This window comes from Streptopelia decaocto, assembly GCF_964273445.1.
Source record: "Streptopelia decaocto genome assembly, chromosome: 2".
Taxonomy (NCBI): Eukaryota; Metazoa; Chordata; class Aves; order Columbiformes; family Columbidae; genus Streptopelia; species Streptopelia decaocto.
In genome coordinates this window covers 148,412,067-148,429,937 of record NC_138655.1, presented here as the reverse complement: position 1 = coordinate 148,429,937, position 17,871 = coordinate 148,412,067, and the positions used below count along the sequence as shown (strand labels likewise).

At 38.9% G+C, this 17,871-nt stretch overlaps 2 protein-coding genes across 15 annotated transcripts in view; one reads left to right on the top strand and one right to left on the bottom strand.

Annotated features, from left to right (window-relative positions):
* The window catches only part of ITGB1 (integrin subunit beta 1), a 45,086-nt gene that overhangs the window by 25,944 nt on the left and 1,271 nt on the right, over positions 1 to 17,871 (top strand). Inside the window, exons 7-16 of one of the 2 annotated variants that reach the window (XM_082044318.1) lie at positions 757 to 912; positions 1,860 to 1,955; positions 2,865 to 2,954; positions 3,688 to 3,828; positions 3,959 to 4,161; positions 6,163 to 6,401; positions 7,871 to 8,093; positions 9,268 to 9,500; positions 11,572 to 11,738; positions 12,626 to 12,706. In XM_082044318.1, coding sequence (XP_081900444.1) covers positions 757 to 912; positions 1,860 to 1,955; positions 2,865 to 2,954; positions 3,688 to 3,828; positions 3,959 to 4,161; positions 6,163 to 6,401; positions 7,871 to 8,093; positions 9,268 to 9,500; positions 11,572 to 11,738; positions 12,626 to 12,700 — 1,623 coding nt within the window. In that variant the 3' untranslated portion in view covers positions 12,701 to 12,706. The remainder of the gene's footprint in view (positions 1 to 756; positions 913 to 1,859; positions 1,956 to 2,864; positions 2,955 to 3,687; positions 3,829 to 3,958; positions 4,162 to 6,162; positions 6,402 to 7,870; positions 8,094 to 9,267; positions 9,501 to 11,571; positions 11,739 to 12,625; positions 12,707 to 17,871) is intronic. The other variant, XM_082044319.1, reaches the window with a different exon arrangement.
* LOC309435708 (uncharacterized protein) overlaps positions 12,713 to 17,871 on the bottom strand; it is a gene marked incomplete at its 5' end in the record, with an annotated part of 63,717 nt that continues 58,558 nt past the window's right edge. For 9 of the 13 annotated variants that reach the window (XM_082044320.1, XM_082044329.1, XM_082044330.1 and 6 more), the window contains one exon: positions 12,713 to 17,385. Coding sequence is in view for 2 of the 13 variants with exons in the window: in XM_082044327.1 (XP_081900453.1) it covers positions 14,984 to 15,108 (125 nt within the window). The remainder of the gene's footprint in view (positions 17,386 to 17,871) is intronic. The other 4 variants (XM_082044333.1, XM_082044336.1, XM_082044327.1 and 1 more) reach the window with 1 other exon arrangement.

Below are 17,871 nucleotides of genomic sequence, written 5' to 3'. Positions count from 1 at the left end.
ATATGCTGAGCGCAACATCGTATGGTATGGAATATCCCTTTGGTCAGCTGGGGTCAGCTGTCCCAGCTGTGTCCCCTCCCAAATACTTGTGCATCCCCAGCCTCCTCACTGGTGGGGTGGGATGAGAAGCTGTGTGAGCACCACTCAGCAATAACAAAAATGTCCCTGTGTTATCAACACTGTTTCTAGCACAAATCAAAAACACAGCCCCATACTAGCTACTATGAAGAAAATTAATTCTATCCTGACCAAATCCAGCACGTGATGACAAATCTGGACTAGATTGGTAAAGCCTAATGATTCTTCAGAGCCTAACACTGGGCAAGCCAAAACCTTCTGATTCAAGGATGCCGCGGTGCTCAGCACACCGACATTGTCCTCTGTGCTCGGTCTGTGTGGTGGTGACGTAGGGGCCAACTTGGGGGCATCAAAGAGCTGGCCTGACATGCCTGATTTCTAAAACCCTCTTGATCTTCAGATGCTCTGAGAACTGAACAGACCAAGGTACATCTCAAAAAGAATGTTTCTTGCCTTTGGTGAAAGTCCTACAGCAGATGTGTTAGAGCAGACATTTAATGAAATGCAAGTGCTTTTAGGGTTTGAGTGAATTATGTGATTTCCAAGGTGTTGCTTTTGCAGTATGACTTCTCCTAAGTCTGTCTGATTTTTCATGCATTTATCTCTCAAGTGTTGATCACCACTGCTGTAAAATAAATCAGTGCAAAATACCAAAAATCCATTTCTTTGTTTCCCAAGGAACAAATTGGCTGGAGAAATGTTACAAGACTACTGGTGTTTTCCACAGATGCTGGATTTCACTTTGCAGGAGACGGTAAACTTGGCGGAATTGTTTTACCAAATGATGGGAAATGTCATCTGGAAAATAATATGTACACAATGAGCCACTACTATGTAAGTCTTTGCATCATCTTCTAGAGAAATTAATATTTTGTGATGCTTAAGCTCAAAAACGCAGTAGATCATCTGGTATAGTTTCAGACTGCTGCCTCTCTTGAACTTTACCTCTGTATTACATGAAGTGACTTTAGCTGAACTAAAGCAAATGTGCAAGAATTTATCCAGTCTTAATTGGAAAATTTCAAGAACTGGCAACTTTAACACTGTGATTTGTGTTGTTGATTTTTAACCTTTTTAATACTTAATAATCCTGCATGTCCACTGTCCAACTGTGGTAGCTCTGTCCTTTTATTTTGTCATTTTGCTAGTCTTTGTGTTCAGAAGCATTTTACTACTGTAAAAAAATACTGTAAAATACAGACCTTCTTGGCTAGTTTAAGACTGCTTGAAATCTTATGATGTAAAGTTTATAGTAAAAGTATGCTTAACAACATTGTATTAATGGTTTATTAATAGGTAGATCACATAAAAGGTGAAAAGAAAAACATTTGCTAGATGGCATAAATACAATAACTTTAGGAATATGTGAACACACAAACTTCGTAAAGCTTAAGTGAGTAACCTAAAATAAAACAGACTTATTTTTTTTTTATGAAATAGTGCAAAAGGTAGTGGTTTTCACTGAGATAAGTCATGGAAAACTACCAAACATAATTTTCTGAGGACATTTTGATTAGGGATTTAACCTGGAGACTTTAAGTGGCAAGGAATATGATAATGTTATTGTGAAAAAACACCTGTCTTCATGGGGCATATATGGAATCTTTTCAGTGCATGTTTTCAGAGGTTGTTTTGCTTTAGAACTGTGGCATAAGCTGGCTGGGTACAAGTCACACAGCTGTTCCTAAAGGTGAATCGTCTGTATGATGTCCAAGTGTTTCTGATTGTTTTCTAGCAATATGTCCCAAATTGAAATGGCATTTTATGCTTGATTTTTACAGGATTATCCCTCTATTGCTCATTTGGTACAGAAGCTTAGTGAGAACAATATTCAGACAATCTTTGCTGTTACTGAAGAGTTTCAGGCAGTTTATAAGGTAAAGATAAATAACACATTTCTGATCTCTGTACTTTTTTCCCCTCAAGCACTAAGACTGACTCAGATTTGCTCTAAAATAATTAAAATTACTTAATAATGGAAATAAACGATCATGGAAGTAATGTTTTACTACTCACATTTTTTACTATTAAGCCTTTTTTGACTTGTTAAAATTGATACTCTGTGTGTGTGTAATTTCCAAGGAGAAAGTGCCCCTTGCCCCTCTTTATCCTTTGTAGGTAGGAGGGAGTGGAGAACATGTTTGAAGTGTTAATTTTTATGAATATTTTTACAGCAAAATAGCTGAGGAGGGTGTGGACACTGAATCAAGAGACATGTTTATGAAAGAATGTGTTTTGTCCTTTGTGGTCTATTTATATTCCTCATGTTTAAAATAAACTAAACTGCTGGATGTGATTGTGAAATAGGAAATGACTGTGTAAAGAGATGCATATTTTTCCTCGTTTTAACCTAACAAGGTGGTTTTTGTTTTTTGGGGAGAGGGGTTTAAACTATATTAAATGTTTTTTTCTTTTTTTGGAAATCATATTTTATCTGCCTATCTTCAATGCACTGAAAGTGTAGTTCTTCTTTAAGATCTTGAGGATATATTGTATGTGGTCAACTTGTGCAAGATGAGGTCTCAGTATTCTATTACCAAATTGAATATAAAAATGCAAAGGAGAAGAGAGGGCAGGATGTTTGTTTATATTAGTAGTGCTGTGTGTAATCTCAAAAATCATGAAAAGCACTAGCAACACTGTAGCCTTGTTTTTTTTCAAGTACTTGATCTTGACTAGTTAATCCGCTAAAGCATTTTATGTCCATACAGATATTTTTAGTACAAGTTATACTTTCTTTGATAGTAAGACTGTAATTTTCCTTTTACTTTTGTAAATATTGAAAGGAACTGAAAAATCTGATACCAAAATCAGCAGTGGGAACGTTGTCTTCGAACTCCAGCAATGTGATCCAGCTGATCATTGATGCATACAATGTAAGTTCTGATTTTATTTGGGTTGTATTACTTTTTCTTGCTTCTAAGTTATTACGAGTTTTTCAGGCAGATAGTCCAAGGTAGATTTTATTATTTTCTGCGAAATAGGACATTAGTGTACTAAACTGAAAATATACCACCATTGTGGTAAAATCATGTTAGCCATTTGGACGCTATGGCAATAAGAGGTTAGATGACTAGAAAGATACATTCTTAGAACCACTTGAAAACATTATGGAAAGAAGTTACCATCCATGTTTTCCCTTTTTAAAAAATGAAATCCACAACCAAAATGCATACTGTTTCTTCAGCATCTTTGGGTCTTTGCCTTCCTTCCTCATGGAAAAGGGCTATTTTTCAGCCTCTTAACGCCAAAGAAAATGTCTTCATCAACCTCAGGGACTCCTGGGTTTGGCTCCAAAATATTTTCTTCCTTGCTGTGTTGTGTAAATGAGCTCCATATCTCCTTTGGAGCACATGGTGCAAACAAGTGCCTCCAACACCCGTGGAGACCTTCCCTGACCTTGTATAACGGGGTTCAGCCATGAGCAGGGGTCACCACGGCCTGACTGTGGGCAGCCCTGGGCTGAGGTTTCTCAGCACATTGGATTTTACATCATTCCAGAGTGACCATGGCATTGGCACTTAAACTGTCTATGGTTGTATAGTGTTTTTCTTTCAGCAAAATGCTTGTGTGACTCAGTCCAAAGTTAGCTAATAACTATTGGTTTAGTCCCTTTCTTCAGAGGTTATCCTGGAAAACAGTAAACTACCAAAAGGAGTGACCATCAGTTATAAGTCTTTCTGCAAGAATGGAGTGAATGACACACAAGAAGATGGGAGAAAATGTTCTAACATTTCAATTGGAGATGAGGTAACTTACAGTATTTGTGCTGCTACTCAAATACAAAATTAATTTTAAGTGTCCCAACATTCAGTATTTTTTAATAGTACAGACAAAACTCCTTTTAGTAATGTGGCACTCTGTTTATTTTTCTTTGCAGGTTAAATTTGAGATTAATGTAACAGCTAATGAATGTCCAAAGAAAGGACAAAACGAAACAATTAAAATTAAACCACTGGGATTCACTGAAGAAGTGGAAATTAATCTCCAGTTCATCTGTGAATGTCAGTGTCAAGGTGAAGGAGAACCCAATAGTCCAGCCTGCCATGAAGGAAATGGAACATTTGAATGTGGTGCCTGCAGGTAAATAGATAGGTATTTTGTTTATTTGTGCAAAAGAGAAATATAAGGAAGACCTTTGTTTCCTTAATTAGGTTTTACTCAGTTTTACTAACTTTGTTTGTGAAAGGACAAGAATTACTGTTGCAGACCTATTTCTTTTAGGATATTTTGACATAATACCTTATCTTTGCAAATAATCCCTATGCTGGAATCTGTAGTATTGATCTTGCACTATTGCACAAGTCAGATTTCAAATTTGGCCTTGAGACAATCCTTTAAAGGATATAGGTCTTACTGCTTTTTCTGGCTTGTGTTTTGTGGGGGTTTTGTTATTTAATTTTGAGGTCCATATAATATGGCAAAATTATGGATTAATGGGACAAAATGAATGGGATTACTTTGTGACGTTTTTGCAAGTATTCAGTCTAATTATATCCTTGTAATGTGAGGTCTGTTGATTTTTGAGAAATTCAAAAGCTTCCTAGTCTTTAGATAGGATCTCCTGCCCTTACTAGGACCAATTCTTTCACAGCAGGAAGGAGCGAGAAGTCATAATAAAACAACCACCTTTTATTTTGCATGACATCCCCATGTCTTTTTCCTGCTTTATTTCTAACCTTTTGAGGTCTCGTTACAATGTTTCTTCTAATTGCATGGATCTGTAAATCTTTCAGCGTACATCTAATTTTTTTTTTGTGTACTTATGCCTTTGAAATATCCATAATTGCCCATCACAGGAGTTAGATTACACATATATTCCTTACTACATATTTGAAAATTTAGTAAAATGATACTGGATTTTCTGGAGTTACACACCATGAAAGCAGAGCAGAATCTTGGAGTTTCAGTTTTGACTGGTTGAAGATAAACCTAGTAAGTCAAGGTTTAAGCCTTTCCCACCCCTTCACCCCAGAAACCTACAGCAAAAATGAAAACTGTTTCTTCTTGGAAGCTTTTGAGATAAGAAGGTAAGAGCCAAATGGAATTAAGATCATCTCTAGGAAAACAAGATCCAGGACGTTTATAAAACTGTTTTGGTTCCTGTTCAGTGAACTGTAACTGAAATAAAATCTAGAATTCTTATTTCTCATGGTTTAATATGTGAGGTATTAAAAATAAAGCCACAGATACTGATGTCACTCTTAGTTCATCCTATACCAAAAGTTCTCTAAGATCTGCCTGGTGAAGCTGGTGGTGGTAGTTGACAAGGTGTTTGACAGACTGAGATGTGGCCCCTTAACTGCTTAGTGCTCTGCAAGTTGAGGAATAAGCCACTTTGTATCCAGTATTTATGATCCATTGCTCCATTTTGCAGTCAGTTTTTGGTGTTCCCTTTAAGTAAGGAGAACTGCTTTTCCCATCTTTGTGTAGAAAGACTCCTTAAAGTTTGTATCACTATCACTGGTGTCCCCAGGATTTCAGGTGGGGGAAAACAGACCTGTGAGTAAGAGCAGCCTTGGCCTTTGGCAGCAGCAGCAGTTTCCTGAGGGAACCCTTGTCTCTGATCCATGCTCCATAACGTTTTCTCAGTCACTGCTGGAAACAAGAACGACCTCCACTTGTTGATCCGTAATTTAGCCTTGGTAATGAGAAGTGCAGATCCCCGAAGATCTCAGCTCAGCAGCTCTGAAGATCAGCTGCTCTCCTGCCTAATTGCTGTTTGTGGAAAATCTTTTCGTTGGAAGATGACAGCAGCTACACTGAACAGTTCTTGTCGCTTAAAAATAATTATTGTTGTGTCACATGAGAGAGGGATTAATAGTGATTTTGTGGCAATGTAATTAGAGGAGGTGACTTGTAGTTTCTCATCTGGAACAAGTAATCAGCAGAGGAGCAACGTAGTCCAGCTTGCTCCAGCAAGAATGCCTACGTAGATGTCAGCTGGAATCGCATTTGAAGTTTAATTCAGAATATTCCTTGAGAGAATGGTCACTTTTACTACTGTTCTTTGTGCTATTTTTGTGGTCTTTTTATTGTATGACTTTTAAGTTTATAATTTTCAGTTGTGCTTTTACCTTCCAGATGTAATGAAGGACGTATAGGAAGACTGTGTGAATGTAGTACAGATGAAGTAAATAGCGAGGATATGGATGCTTACTGCAGGAGGGAGAACAGTACAGAAATATGCAGTAACAATGGAGAATGCATTTGTGGACAATGTGTATGCAAGAAAAGAGAAAACACCAATGAAGTGTATTCTGGCAAATACTGTGAATGTGACAACTTCAATTGTGATCGATCAAATGGTTTGATTTGTGGAGGTGAGAAACTACTTCAGAGTTTTCTGCCGGCAAAGCTGGCCAGCTCTTTACAAGTCTGTCAACTCCACCCTGTACAGCAGTGATACTGAGCTTATAGATCATAGCTGCTTGGTAACAGAGATGAGAATATCCACAGATTTGGTGATTGGAAATGTCTATTAATAAAACAGCTCTCTGTGATCGTGACATATAGTACGTTAAAACATGTCACCGTCCTTGAATCACAACTCCAGGAAGGATGTGAAGTGAACTTGACTTCTGCTGTTTATTACCGAATTACCCTCAGGTATTACAGTAAAGACAACTAGCCTGAGATTATAATGTTATACTGGCTCAGTGTAACCACTGTGTCAATAAAAAGAGATAATGACCTCAGCTTACTTGTAATAGTGAGCACTTGACTCTGTGCCTGACAAGATACTATTGAGATGCTATCTTGAGACTGTTCTGAAAGGTAAGAGAAGATTAGAATGTCCAGGATACAGAGAAACACCTTAAGGGCTTGAAACAAGACTGGCAATTAATTCCTGAAATCAAAAGTAGATTAGAAAATCCTCCAGCAGGCAGTGTCTAAATTATCTTGCTGCATGTATTTTTTGTCCTGTAACTTCCCTAGGCTGTTTTTCACATGGAAATACCTGGTAGAAGTGTAACTACTACCTCAGTTTTGAATGTGATACAAAAATAAAACAGAGAAGCCACTAAGCTTTAACTGAATTATGAGCATCATCAGTCCAATTTGCTCAGGACACACAATTGCTCACCAGCTCCACAAAGAATAGGAGCAATGGTGGTGGTGTTCCAAATCATACAGTGACAGATAAGTATTGACCTAAATGCTTTATTCTCGATGGAGGAGGAGGGATGTAGCTGAAGATCTTTCCATTTCACCCAGATCACCCTTTGGAGATACAGGTGTCTTGTTTGCTGTGTCGGGAGTGTAAGGAGCATAAAGTTTGGTTGGGTGGATGAGGTCAGAAGTACAGCAGCTGAATGGTGGTGTTCTAGGCACCCAAAGGTGTTTCATTTTTCTGTGTTGTAAAGTCTAAGTCTGTGCATTCCTCATCTCTTTAGGTCTTGCTTTATAAATTTATGTAGTGATAGATACAAAGACCGCAGTGATCAGTGCACCTATGTACATACAACATGGTGAACTGAAGCAGTGCTGTAGTGCACTCCACCCAGCAGACAGGGCTATCACATTATATTCTTCTTGATCAGCCTTCCCTAGTCTTGTTATTTTGTTTACAAAAGGAAATCCAAATGTAGAATGGGAAAAGGGGTTAAATGCCTGTAAGTAGTTTTTCAAGGAGCTAAAAATTTATTTTCTAGCTCTACATTCATTATCGCACCACCAGTGTTTTCTTTGCCCAGTATCCATCCTCAGATGGTGAAAGTTTGTCTTACGGTCACAAATTTTGTGTTTTATATTAGACTTCATTTCACTGTGATATCTTTTCAACACACAGGAAACGGTATCTGCAAATGCCGAGTGTGTGAGTGTTTCCCCAACTTCACTGGCAGTGCATGTGATTGCTCTTTGGATACCTTGCCGTGTATGGCGTCTAATGGGCAGATCTGCAATGGAAGAGGAACCTGCGAATGTGGGACCTGTAACTGTACAGATCCAAAATTCCAAGGCCCCACATGTGAAATGTGTCAGACTTGCCTTGGTGTCTGTGCAGAGCACAAGTAAGTACCTAGAAAACCAAATCCCAGCTTCTGTGTATTTGAGTTTGTGGTATTTACACGTGCAGAATTTTTTAAATGAGGCTTTTGATACTGTGCTTTATTTTATCCTGAAATGCAGGGACATTTTATCTTATCATCCCTTTAGACAGTAAAAGTTGGGTGAGAATTGATAATTACAAACAAAACATTGCTCATATGTTATTTTGGTTGCTTCCAGGTAGGCAAATTATTTCTTAGATTCTTTCCCTGCCATTTTTTGTTAGGCATGGAAATGTGTACATTATGTTGAGTCATTTTAAGCATTCAGATTGACTTGGGCAGGTGACAGCTTTCCCCTGTTTCACATACAGTTATCAACAGCCAGCCTCCTACAGAGCTGGGGAGAACACAGGTATATAATGTGACAGGCTGTAAAGTCCTATCATCTTGACCTTTTAAAATTGTTGTAACAAAAGTATATATATATGGTACCATTTCCAGAGCAGTTAAAACTTCAGCTAAACCTTTTGCTTAAAACTTTTATTCTGAAACACTCTTGAAAAAGTCAAACTATCCTGACAGTCAAAAACTCAACCTAGATTTGTGTGAGCCAATGGAATTTTTATCTCTGCCTTTGGAAATCCAGGTTTGTGGAAACCAAGCATTTTCTGAATGGAAACTTTGAAATAAGTTTATGATTAGCGGCTGGGCCAAGTCCTGGCTTTGTGCAGATGACTTCAAGGCTTTCTTTCCGCACAGTCTTTTTAGTATCAAAATCCTGCTCAGCCGGCTTCTGTCAGTGAGTTATTCAGAGTGAAATCTTACTGTAAAGCTTGTCACTCAGTTTGTTCTTTTTAACCTGTCTCTCAGATACTGTTTCACTGTAAATATTCTGTTCCTATACTGTGTTCTCTCAGAGTATTCATTTTCCAGGTGGAGGTGTTGAAAATGTTTTTACCTTACCACCCAGGGAAAGAAGAGTTTATTAAAGGGGGGCTTTGTTAATCACGAAGTACAGAATAGACTGGTAAAAAGTTGTGTCTTGCTTTATTTTTTTTTCCTGGCCTTGTGGCAAAAGGGTTGGATTTGTTGAGGTTTTTTTCCACATTTTCTCTTTTACAATTCTTTAGATTAAAAGCTAGAAATCTTTCGTGAGCATATTAAAAGGCATTGCTTCCAATTTGTTCTTCCACAGGGACTGCGTTCAGTGCAGAGCTTTCGATAAGGGAGAAAAGAAGGAAACATGTTCTCAGGAATGTATGCATTTCAACATGACGCTGGTAGAAAGTCGAGACAAGTTGCCGCAGCCTGGACAGCCCGATCCGCTGTCTCACTGCAAAGAGAAGGATGTTGACGACTGCTGGTTCTACTTCACGTATTCTGTCAACTCAAATGGTGAAGCCAACGTCCATGTGGTGGAGACCCCAGGTATGAACAGAGCGTTCCTTGCTCTCCCTTTGTCCTTGTTGTTAATTCACACAGTTGTGTGCTACAAAGTCACCCTGGTTGATCTGTGTGAGGTAGATGCTTTTGGAAATGGGTCTGTATTCTCTGAGCGAGACTTGTGGATGTTGGGAACTTGAGTTACTTCAGAAAAACATAAGTCTCTCTAGATCTAGTTCTTTTCAGACCTTTAGGCTGACAGAAATGGGTTTGTTTTTTAAAAACAAAGTAAATCAGATAGGTATGTTTGTTAAAGCATTTATGTTTCCACTTGCTATATTTTGCAGGTTTCTTTTACCTGTCTTGTAGCAAGTCCTAGATATCCAACTTTTGACAGTGTTTTTGGCTGGGCTTGTGCTACAGGTTAGAAACAATGGTGTCTGTGGGGTTTTGTTGCTTTTTGCTTTTCCTTTTGTTTAATAATATGGGACCAGTCTTACACACACACAAATGTGTACTGTGAAGCAAACTCCTTAAATTATTTCACTCTGGGAGCCTTTGCTTTTACTTAACTGAGGTACCTTCAAGTCTGAAAAGCCTTTTGCTTAATTAATCTTCAATAGTAAATTGATCAATCTTCTGATACAATTCTTCTCTCCCTTTTTTTTTTTTTATAGCTCAATCTGTAATTTACCATTTTTTTTTAACATAAGTATTGTTAGTTTGCATCACTGCATGTTGCATCTAACAGTGCAAAAATTCTGGTTTTGTGCATTAGCAGCATGTGGTCTCCTGATTTTTATAAGCCTGATAGAAAATACACACCCTACTTGTGTGTTGAAAGGTTAAGTGCTGTATTCTACTCAAGGAACTGTCAGAATTGATCATTTGGCTGATCAGCATTTAATACATATCAGTGGTTAGTGTCCTTTAGAAATAAATACCTCTTCCATTCAGAATGCTTTAAATTCTCTAAGCATGTAGTCAAAATTATAGAGGAGGACCTGGAGCTTCATCTTCTGTTAGGACAAGCCAATGCATGCACTACACTTTTGGGGTCTGACCTTTGTTTCGTGTATAAACTTCTGTGGTCTTAGCTAAGAGCTGAATCAAGCCTTTGTGCCCCAGGAGGCACCTTAAGTTTCGTGCCATACAACTGCTGAAGGAACAGGCTCCGTTCGGTAGAGCTGGATTGGGTGGAGCAGACATTTCTTCCTTCCTGGTTCCCAGGGAATTCCTGTCGTGTCCCTTCCCACTTCCCTCGCTCCTGCAGAGGCAGCTCCAAGATGAGGGGTCTGCAGTTTGGGGGAAGCCGCGTTCCTATCGACAGCACAGGAGTTGCATTTATTTGCTTCTGACTCTTGCAGTTGAGCTTTGCAAAAGCTCTTGTTCAGTTTGTGATTACTGAGAGTTTTGTATTAGTAGAACAGCTGGGGTTCATTTTGGAGGGTGGTTATTTCTATGTCAGTCACCTTAAATGATTTTGTGCCTGTATTACTCTTTTCAAACATATCAGGGACTTTCAAAACAAGTGAGATTTATTTTTATACAAAGATGATGTACCCCTTTTAAAAAATTTTATTTTAGAAGAGATCAATTCCCAAGATGAGGAGATATCCTTAAAAAATAAAAAAACCAGTCTCGGAAGCAAAGCTATTACTTATCTCTATATATATTGGCTACTAGGAATAACAGCTGAGGTAAAATGATGAACACTCATTGTCTGTAATGCTGTTGATAGAGTCTGTTTTACTAATCTGTATTTGTGCTCTAGCTGGTTTATTCCTCCAGCGCCACCTTTGACTTGGAGCTTTTACATATTTAAAATACAATTACTAATTGAATAGCCTAAGGAGTTAGCAGTGCGTAGACTTTCTCATCAGAACAGGAATTGTTCCATTGCTAAGATTAAACACAAATTGGACGGATAAAAATAAACTGGAATGTTACAGGGTGCACAGGTTCCAAAACTTCCATTATTTGAAGGGCAAATAGTATTGGCGTGTGTCCAATATTCAAAATAATGGCTTCGTACGAAATAACATTTTTAAAGGTAATGCGCACTTGGATGCTTTAACACTTTATAAAATCATGCTTCCCTCGCTTTGTTCCCTAGAATGCCCCAGCGGCCCTGACATCATTCCCATTGTAGCTGGTGTGGTTGCTGGAATTGTTCTTATTGGACTTGCATTATTACTGATTTGGAAACTACTAATGATCATTCATGACAGAAGAGAATTTGCTAAATTTGAGAAGGAGAAGATGAATGCCAAGTGGGATACGGTAAGTCGAGAGGCTTTTATCTGTATAAAAGCTGCAGTAGTTGAGGAAGAACAGAAGATTTTTGTTCACGTACATTAAATATTTGAGATTATATTCCTGCCTTTTGGCCTACAGAGGAACAGAAGTATACTTATTTTAAGCCAACTTTAAAACGTTATGTATTACCACTAGAAAAAAAATAAAAAAAACAAACCCACAAACAAAACCACTGAACACTAACAAACAACAAAAAACAAAACCCCAAACCCAGCTCTCTTTGAGAAGTACCTGTTGGCTTAAACAAGCAAGTATTATAGTAACTTCAGTTGAAATAAAATTTCAGAGGGAAAATGAGATGGTGACAGAATTTTTTGGCTTTGCAGTTGTACCACACTTTACAGCATATTATTAAAATGCTTATTAGAAGATGAAAGTCACTGTTATATAAAATGAAGAAGATGATTTTGCACTTATGAAAGAGATCTTGTACAGGTTTAGTTGGGAGATTTCAATAACTGGTCACAAAACCATGGCTGGTACTGGTTTGTTGAAATCTTCCCAACCCCTTGTCAATGGGAAAGTATGCAAGAAAAACAAGCCTATGGTCTATAGGCTTTCATAGGCTATAGGGTCACTGCCCCTGGGAAATTGTAGGAATCTGCTGATCAAAACCCTTCACTGCAGTTCTGCACAAGTCAACACCCACGTATCCTCAATGAGAGAATAATTTTTTTAAATCTCCTGGGAAGTCTTTTGTTTTTATTTAAGAAAATTAATTCTATGTTAGAAAAAAATATTACTAACACTTTTCTTTATCTATAGCATGATTTTCTTCCGTGATAGTTGAGAATGTTACTTTTCTTTTTTCCTGTCGAATTGTTCGCCATTGACCATTTCTTTTACTTCAGCAAGAAAATCCAATATACAAGAGCCCTATTAACAATTTCAAGAATCCAAACTATGGACGTAAAGCTGGTCTCTAAGTCTCAGTTTGTATCTTCTTTCATTTTCTTCCTTTTTTTCCTTTGCATGTCACTTCAAGCTCACTGTGTGTCACAGTCAGTTAATCACAGTTTGGGTCTTGCTTAGTTTATCTATTGCTGCTTTGATTCTGGGGTTTTAAAGAATGCAGCTTGAAAATTTTTAACTTGTTTTGACAGCAAGATTGTTGACTTACTAATACCACCACTACTGGCTTAAACTATTCTACAAGAGTTTTCTGGGTGTGGGGTGGGTTTTTTTAATGGCAAAGGGATAAATGTGTGGATCTGTAATAGAACAGCTGTTAGGATTGAAGAAGCTCTTTGGATTGTGGCAAGACACAGCATCCAGGGGAGGGCTTGTCTTCTACCTCCTCAAATCAGCAGTCAGTTTGCTTCAAGTTGATATGTTTGCAAAGCTAGTTTAGATATTCCTCAGATAAAAACAGTAATATTTATAGATTTGGTTATTAGAATAACTCTGGGAACATTCAGAGTAGCCTCACAGATTACTCTTTTTTTTGACTGCTTTGTTTTATTAACTTACTACAGAACTAGCTTGTATTTAAAGTGTAAAATACAGATGGTCTACTGATTTGATAATTAAATATGTATCTTAGTTTTTCCATCCCTATTTCTATTGAAACTGGCAATATCACAGTCTATGTAGCCCACACAGTCTGGATGCTGACATAGAAAATAACAATAATAATAATAATAAGAGGAAACGTTCCTCTCCCCCCAGATGCATTTTTCCCCCAGCTTCTTAGTCCTTCCTAAGCTCCCCAGCACACCTCATCTCTGTTTGGAAATGCTGGCTTCAGAAACAGCCATATCCAGCAGAGCAAGTCAGTAAACCAGAAGCGATGGATGTCTTTGGTAGGCTTTGAGGTTGCACTTTTTTGAATGTTAAGGTGGGGAGTGGGTGTCAGGAGAGTGGTGGGAGATGAGCAGTACAGAGGTCAGATTAGAGGGAGGGCAGTGATGAATTTGGGAAGGCAGCACATCCTTTAAACGTCCAAGGGCTTTTTTCAGGGTCCAGGGGAAGGGAAGGATCTTCATCTCTAATTTTGTTGTCTGCTGCCTCCCTTTTTTGGTGTTGCACTCAAAAGATTTTGTAAAGGGAAAATTAGGGGACAAAGCAGGAATTAAGAGTGTTCAAACTCTTAACCTGTCCTCACTGTGACAACATTTTCAAATGCTTTGCCCAGCATTCTGAGCCATTCCTTGTTGAAATATACTTTCATTTTCTCTTTGCAATCATTTCACTTTCCAGTGTGTCCAAAATTGATTGTAAACACATTCATTTTGTTTGCCACACTGACCACATTCACCTCCTTTCCATTTTTCTTCTCAGTTATTCTGTGGAGGAAATGGAGTCTTTGTTCCTTTTTCACATTTCACATAATCCATCTGGTTAAGTCTCTGTTACCTTCTCTTCTGCTATGCAGCTAATTGTGTACCTTCTGTTGCATGCAGGGCAAGTATCTAACAAACCTTACGGTGTGTAACTTCATTCTGTGCTCTTGTTCTCCACCCCATGACTCTTTCAGGATCTAATGTCCTCAGTGCTGCCATTTGTCTTCAAAATGTACTTCTTGCAGAAATTCTTCCCCTGTGTGAATGTGGGATTGACTTCTGCCTTTTTTCACTCACTATGAAGATTAGAAGTTTGAAAGAGTGTGGTTTTTTAAAAAAATTACTTTATCCTTTTTGGTATTCATAGAAATACCAGAACTTTGAGGAGAGAGGGAGGTGGCTTCAGCTTTATTGGCCACCAAAAAGGAGGAGATCAGTATTGGTACAATAGGTGACCCACAAGAAGTAAAAGAATAACATTCTCCTTTCCCCTATAACTGAGATTTTCTGGGGTTTTTACATTCTTGAGGTAACCTTTCATTTAGGTGAAGAAAGAGTTGTCTTGCCAAGGCAAGAAAGTCATCTGAAATCCCATTACAAGAAAACAACACTGCAGTAGGTTCCCTCCTGGTCTATACATGTGCAATAAACTAAACTGTGCAGTTTGTGTGACCCTTCCCCTCTCCCACAGTGGTCACACACACATGAAGCTTGTCATGGACCAGGTGCCCAAATGCTCCATGTGTCCTGGTCGATGATGCGGCGAGTGACTTGTCACCACGGTGTCCTTGCAGCTGGTCCCCAAGCCAGCTGGGCTGAAGCAAGTTTGATTTGTCCTTGGCCTGCAGCAAAGCTGCTGTCTTGGTGTCTTTCTGCTGCTGTCAGGCTTTACCCTCCTCACTGCCCACCTGGTGTAGATTTGTGCCATTAACAAAGTATGTAATGAATGGCAGGCCAGCTGCTGTCCTCCAGCCATGGTGGGTGACGCCCTCGGTCGTCTTTGTTGCCCTTAACCTGGGCCTTTGCTTCATCCTCTGATGCAACTGCCATATCTACAGGTGGACAGAGAACTCGTTTTACGTTACTGTAAAATAACGATAGATATTAACAAGAGCTGAAAATAGGAAGAACCAGCTGTTGAACAATGTATGTGGATGAGTTTAAATATTCTGGAGTGCAGTTTCTTGCAGTGAATTAGGACTTAAACCCACTATAAAGGTATTTTAGGTAACTGTTGAAACAGTAAGTCCATGGAGAAAAGAGGCATGAGAAGGTTAAACAGCCATCCTGTGTAACAGGTTCATTTTTATGCAACACTAGGCTGAACTGTTACCCTCTAGTTGAATAATGTTGCGAGAACATAGCTCTTTATTCTCTGCTGAAGGTACTTTTTAAAAATACCTCTGTCTTTTAATGTATTTCACTTGCTCTTGTAGATAGCTATTGTTTGTTGGTTTTTATTTTAGTTTAAGCGTGCATGGTGTTTTCACTTATAGGGGCATGTGGCAAATGTGTTTTCTCTAGCTTTGCATGCTTAAACCAGTGTATTCTCTGCAGTGGCGTAAAGAAAATGTGTTTCCAAGCTTTAGTCCTAACCTTTAGACCAATTCCCACGCTATCTGATAGACATTATCTCTCTTTTACAAATGAGAAAATGTAAACAAAGCTCCCTGTATGTGCTGGGGTTAGTCTGTTTTGTAAAATGTTGAAGGTTAAAAGCACAGTGTAACAAGTATCGTAATGCCACTGAAAAGCTGTGCAGTATCTTCTACTCTGCATATGATACAGCCTATTAAGCTTACAGACTTTCTCTGCATCAAACATTTTACTGATTTGTGTTTATTTTTTTAAAGAATTCTCCATTAAAACTTGCCAAGGAAATAGCATACATTGCCAAGAACTAGGAGGCATAATGATCTGCTATAGTTGCAGATTAAATCCCTCATCCCTGGATGTTTTTCCAGTTTAATTACCTCTTACTATTGCAAAGCTTTTTATTAAAAATGGGAGGGCAAGGCAGAGTGTAATTTTGCATTTATTAGTTTGTCTGGCTAGGGCAACTAGCCACAACACTGTATTTCCATCATTTAATTTAAAAAAAAATATGTATATTGAACTCCTCATCCTTTTCCAAAGCAGTAGCTGATACACTTTCAATCAAGCCAGAGTTGCCCTGGGAACTGCTGGAAGGGTCTGTTGCTGTCTCTATGAGTTTGAAGCGTAGCCAGCACTGGACACCCAGTTCCTCCTTCACCTCAAAGCAGACGACGGGGACTGGGATCTAGAGAGGGGTGACCAGAGAACCCTGACTGCCATTGCCCAGCAGCCCAGGCTCTGGAGGACTCCAGAGACCAGGCTGGGGTCCCGGCTCCAGGCAGGACTGGATGTGCCTCATTGCTCTTTGCATGTAGAGAAGCTGGTTTAAGGAGAAGCACCCTTTGTCGGGGAAAGGGGCCATGACAGAAAGGCAGGACACCAGCAAAGTGTTCTTCCTCAGCAGCAGCTGCTGTTGTTGGGATAGACCAGTTACTTCCTCAGTATCAAGTCTTGCAAACAGAAGACAACAAACTTGCCAGGAGCTGTGATATGAAAATTTCACACCAGGTTGGTTTCTTGCCTTGTCACCTCTTGGCACATCCTGGGGTGACCCTGAAAAAACCAGACACACCTGCTGCTTGTGTGTCTAGGGAGAGGATTTCCTTTAATTGACTGTAGGAAAACCTGTTTCAACCTCAAATATTTTAAATGCTGTGTGATTTAATACAGTGGGATTTAATTAATATGGTGATACAGACCATCTCAGATTGGAGGGAACTTCAGAGAGAGAGAGATGCCCTCACTGCTGCTGAAGGCCAGACGTGGTTCTGGCCAGCGTGGTGCTCAGGTGGAGATCTGCACTGTGCTGAATTTCCTTGGGAATTATTTGTGTTTGTACAGAAGAGCTTCATCGTGGTAAACAATGTTTATTTAGGTTGAAAATCAGGCTGAGACAGGAGCAGATCCAGGCTGTATCAACAGAGTCCCAGCAGTAGCCCTTTCAGCTACTAAGATTTATCTATTAATCTTGAGTTCAAGCTGTTCATCTTAGGTGTACAGGGATGCCATAAATGGAGTAAGATTTACTGAGATAAAAGGAAACCTGGGAACAAAGGAAGCTTTGAAAAAGCTTGATTTAGAGGTCTTTGAATCTCAGCAAGAGAGAAGTAAGCAGTTGTTCTGTAAGCATTTCTCATATCAGTAGAAATAATGTTTTTATTACAGCATTTGCACCAGTACAGCAGTTTCTCAGTTTTAACTGTGCATTTTGTACATTTGGGTGTTGGGGGAACCTGCATGAATAAAAGAAGATAACAAGCACTTAATGTTCAATATAAATATTGAATGTGTATTATCTAAATACTACAAGCCTTTCTACTTTGTTTCTTGAATTAAACTATAATACAGGATAGGCTATTTAAATGTTTACTCTAGCTGAATGTGGTCTGTGGGCTGTCGTGGTTTCAAACAATGTTTACAATTCTGTTAGGAATGCCATGGGCTGCAGAGCCCTGAGCCGATGGCTCAGCCCTGGGATGACCAGAGGAGGTTCAGCCGCTTGGAAGGAAATCTGTGATATGAACCGAACAGGATGGTGCCCTAACCCTCCGCTTTGGTAGCTGAGCATGCCTGTGTTGGAGTTGCTAGAGGGAAAACTAGCTTGACTTAAGCTGTTTGTGTGTACAAACAAAACATGAGTGGGTAATTTCTTAAGCTGATTTCTGAGGTTGATTTTTTACACTTCTCGCAAACACAGCGCTTTTTTCATCTCTAAATGT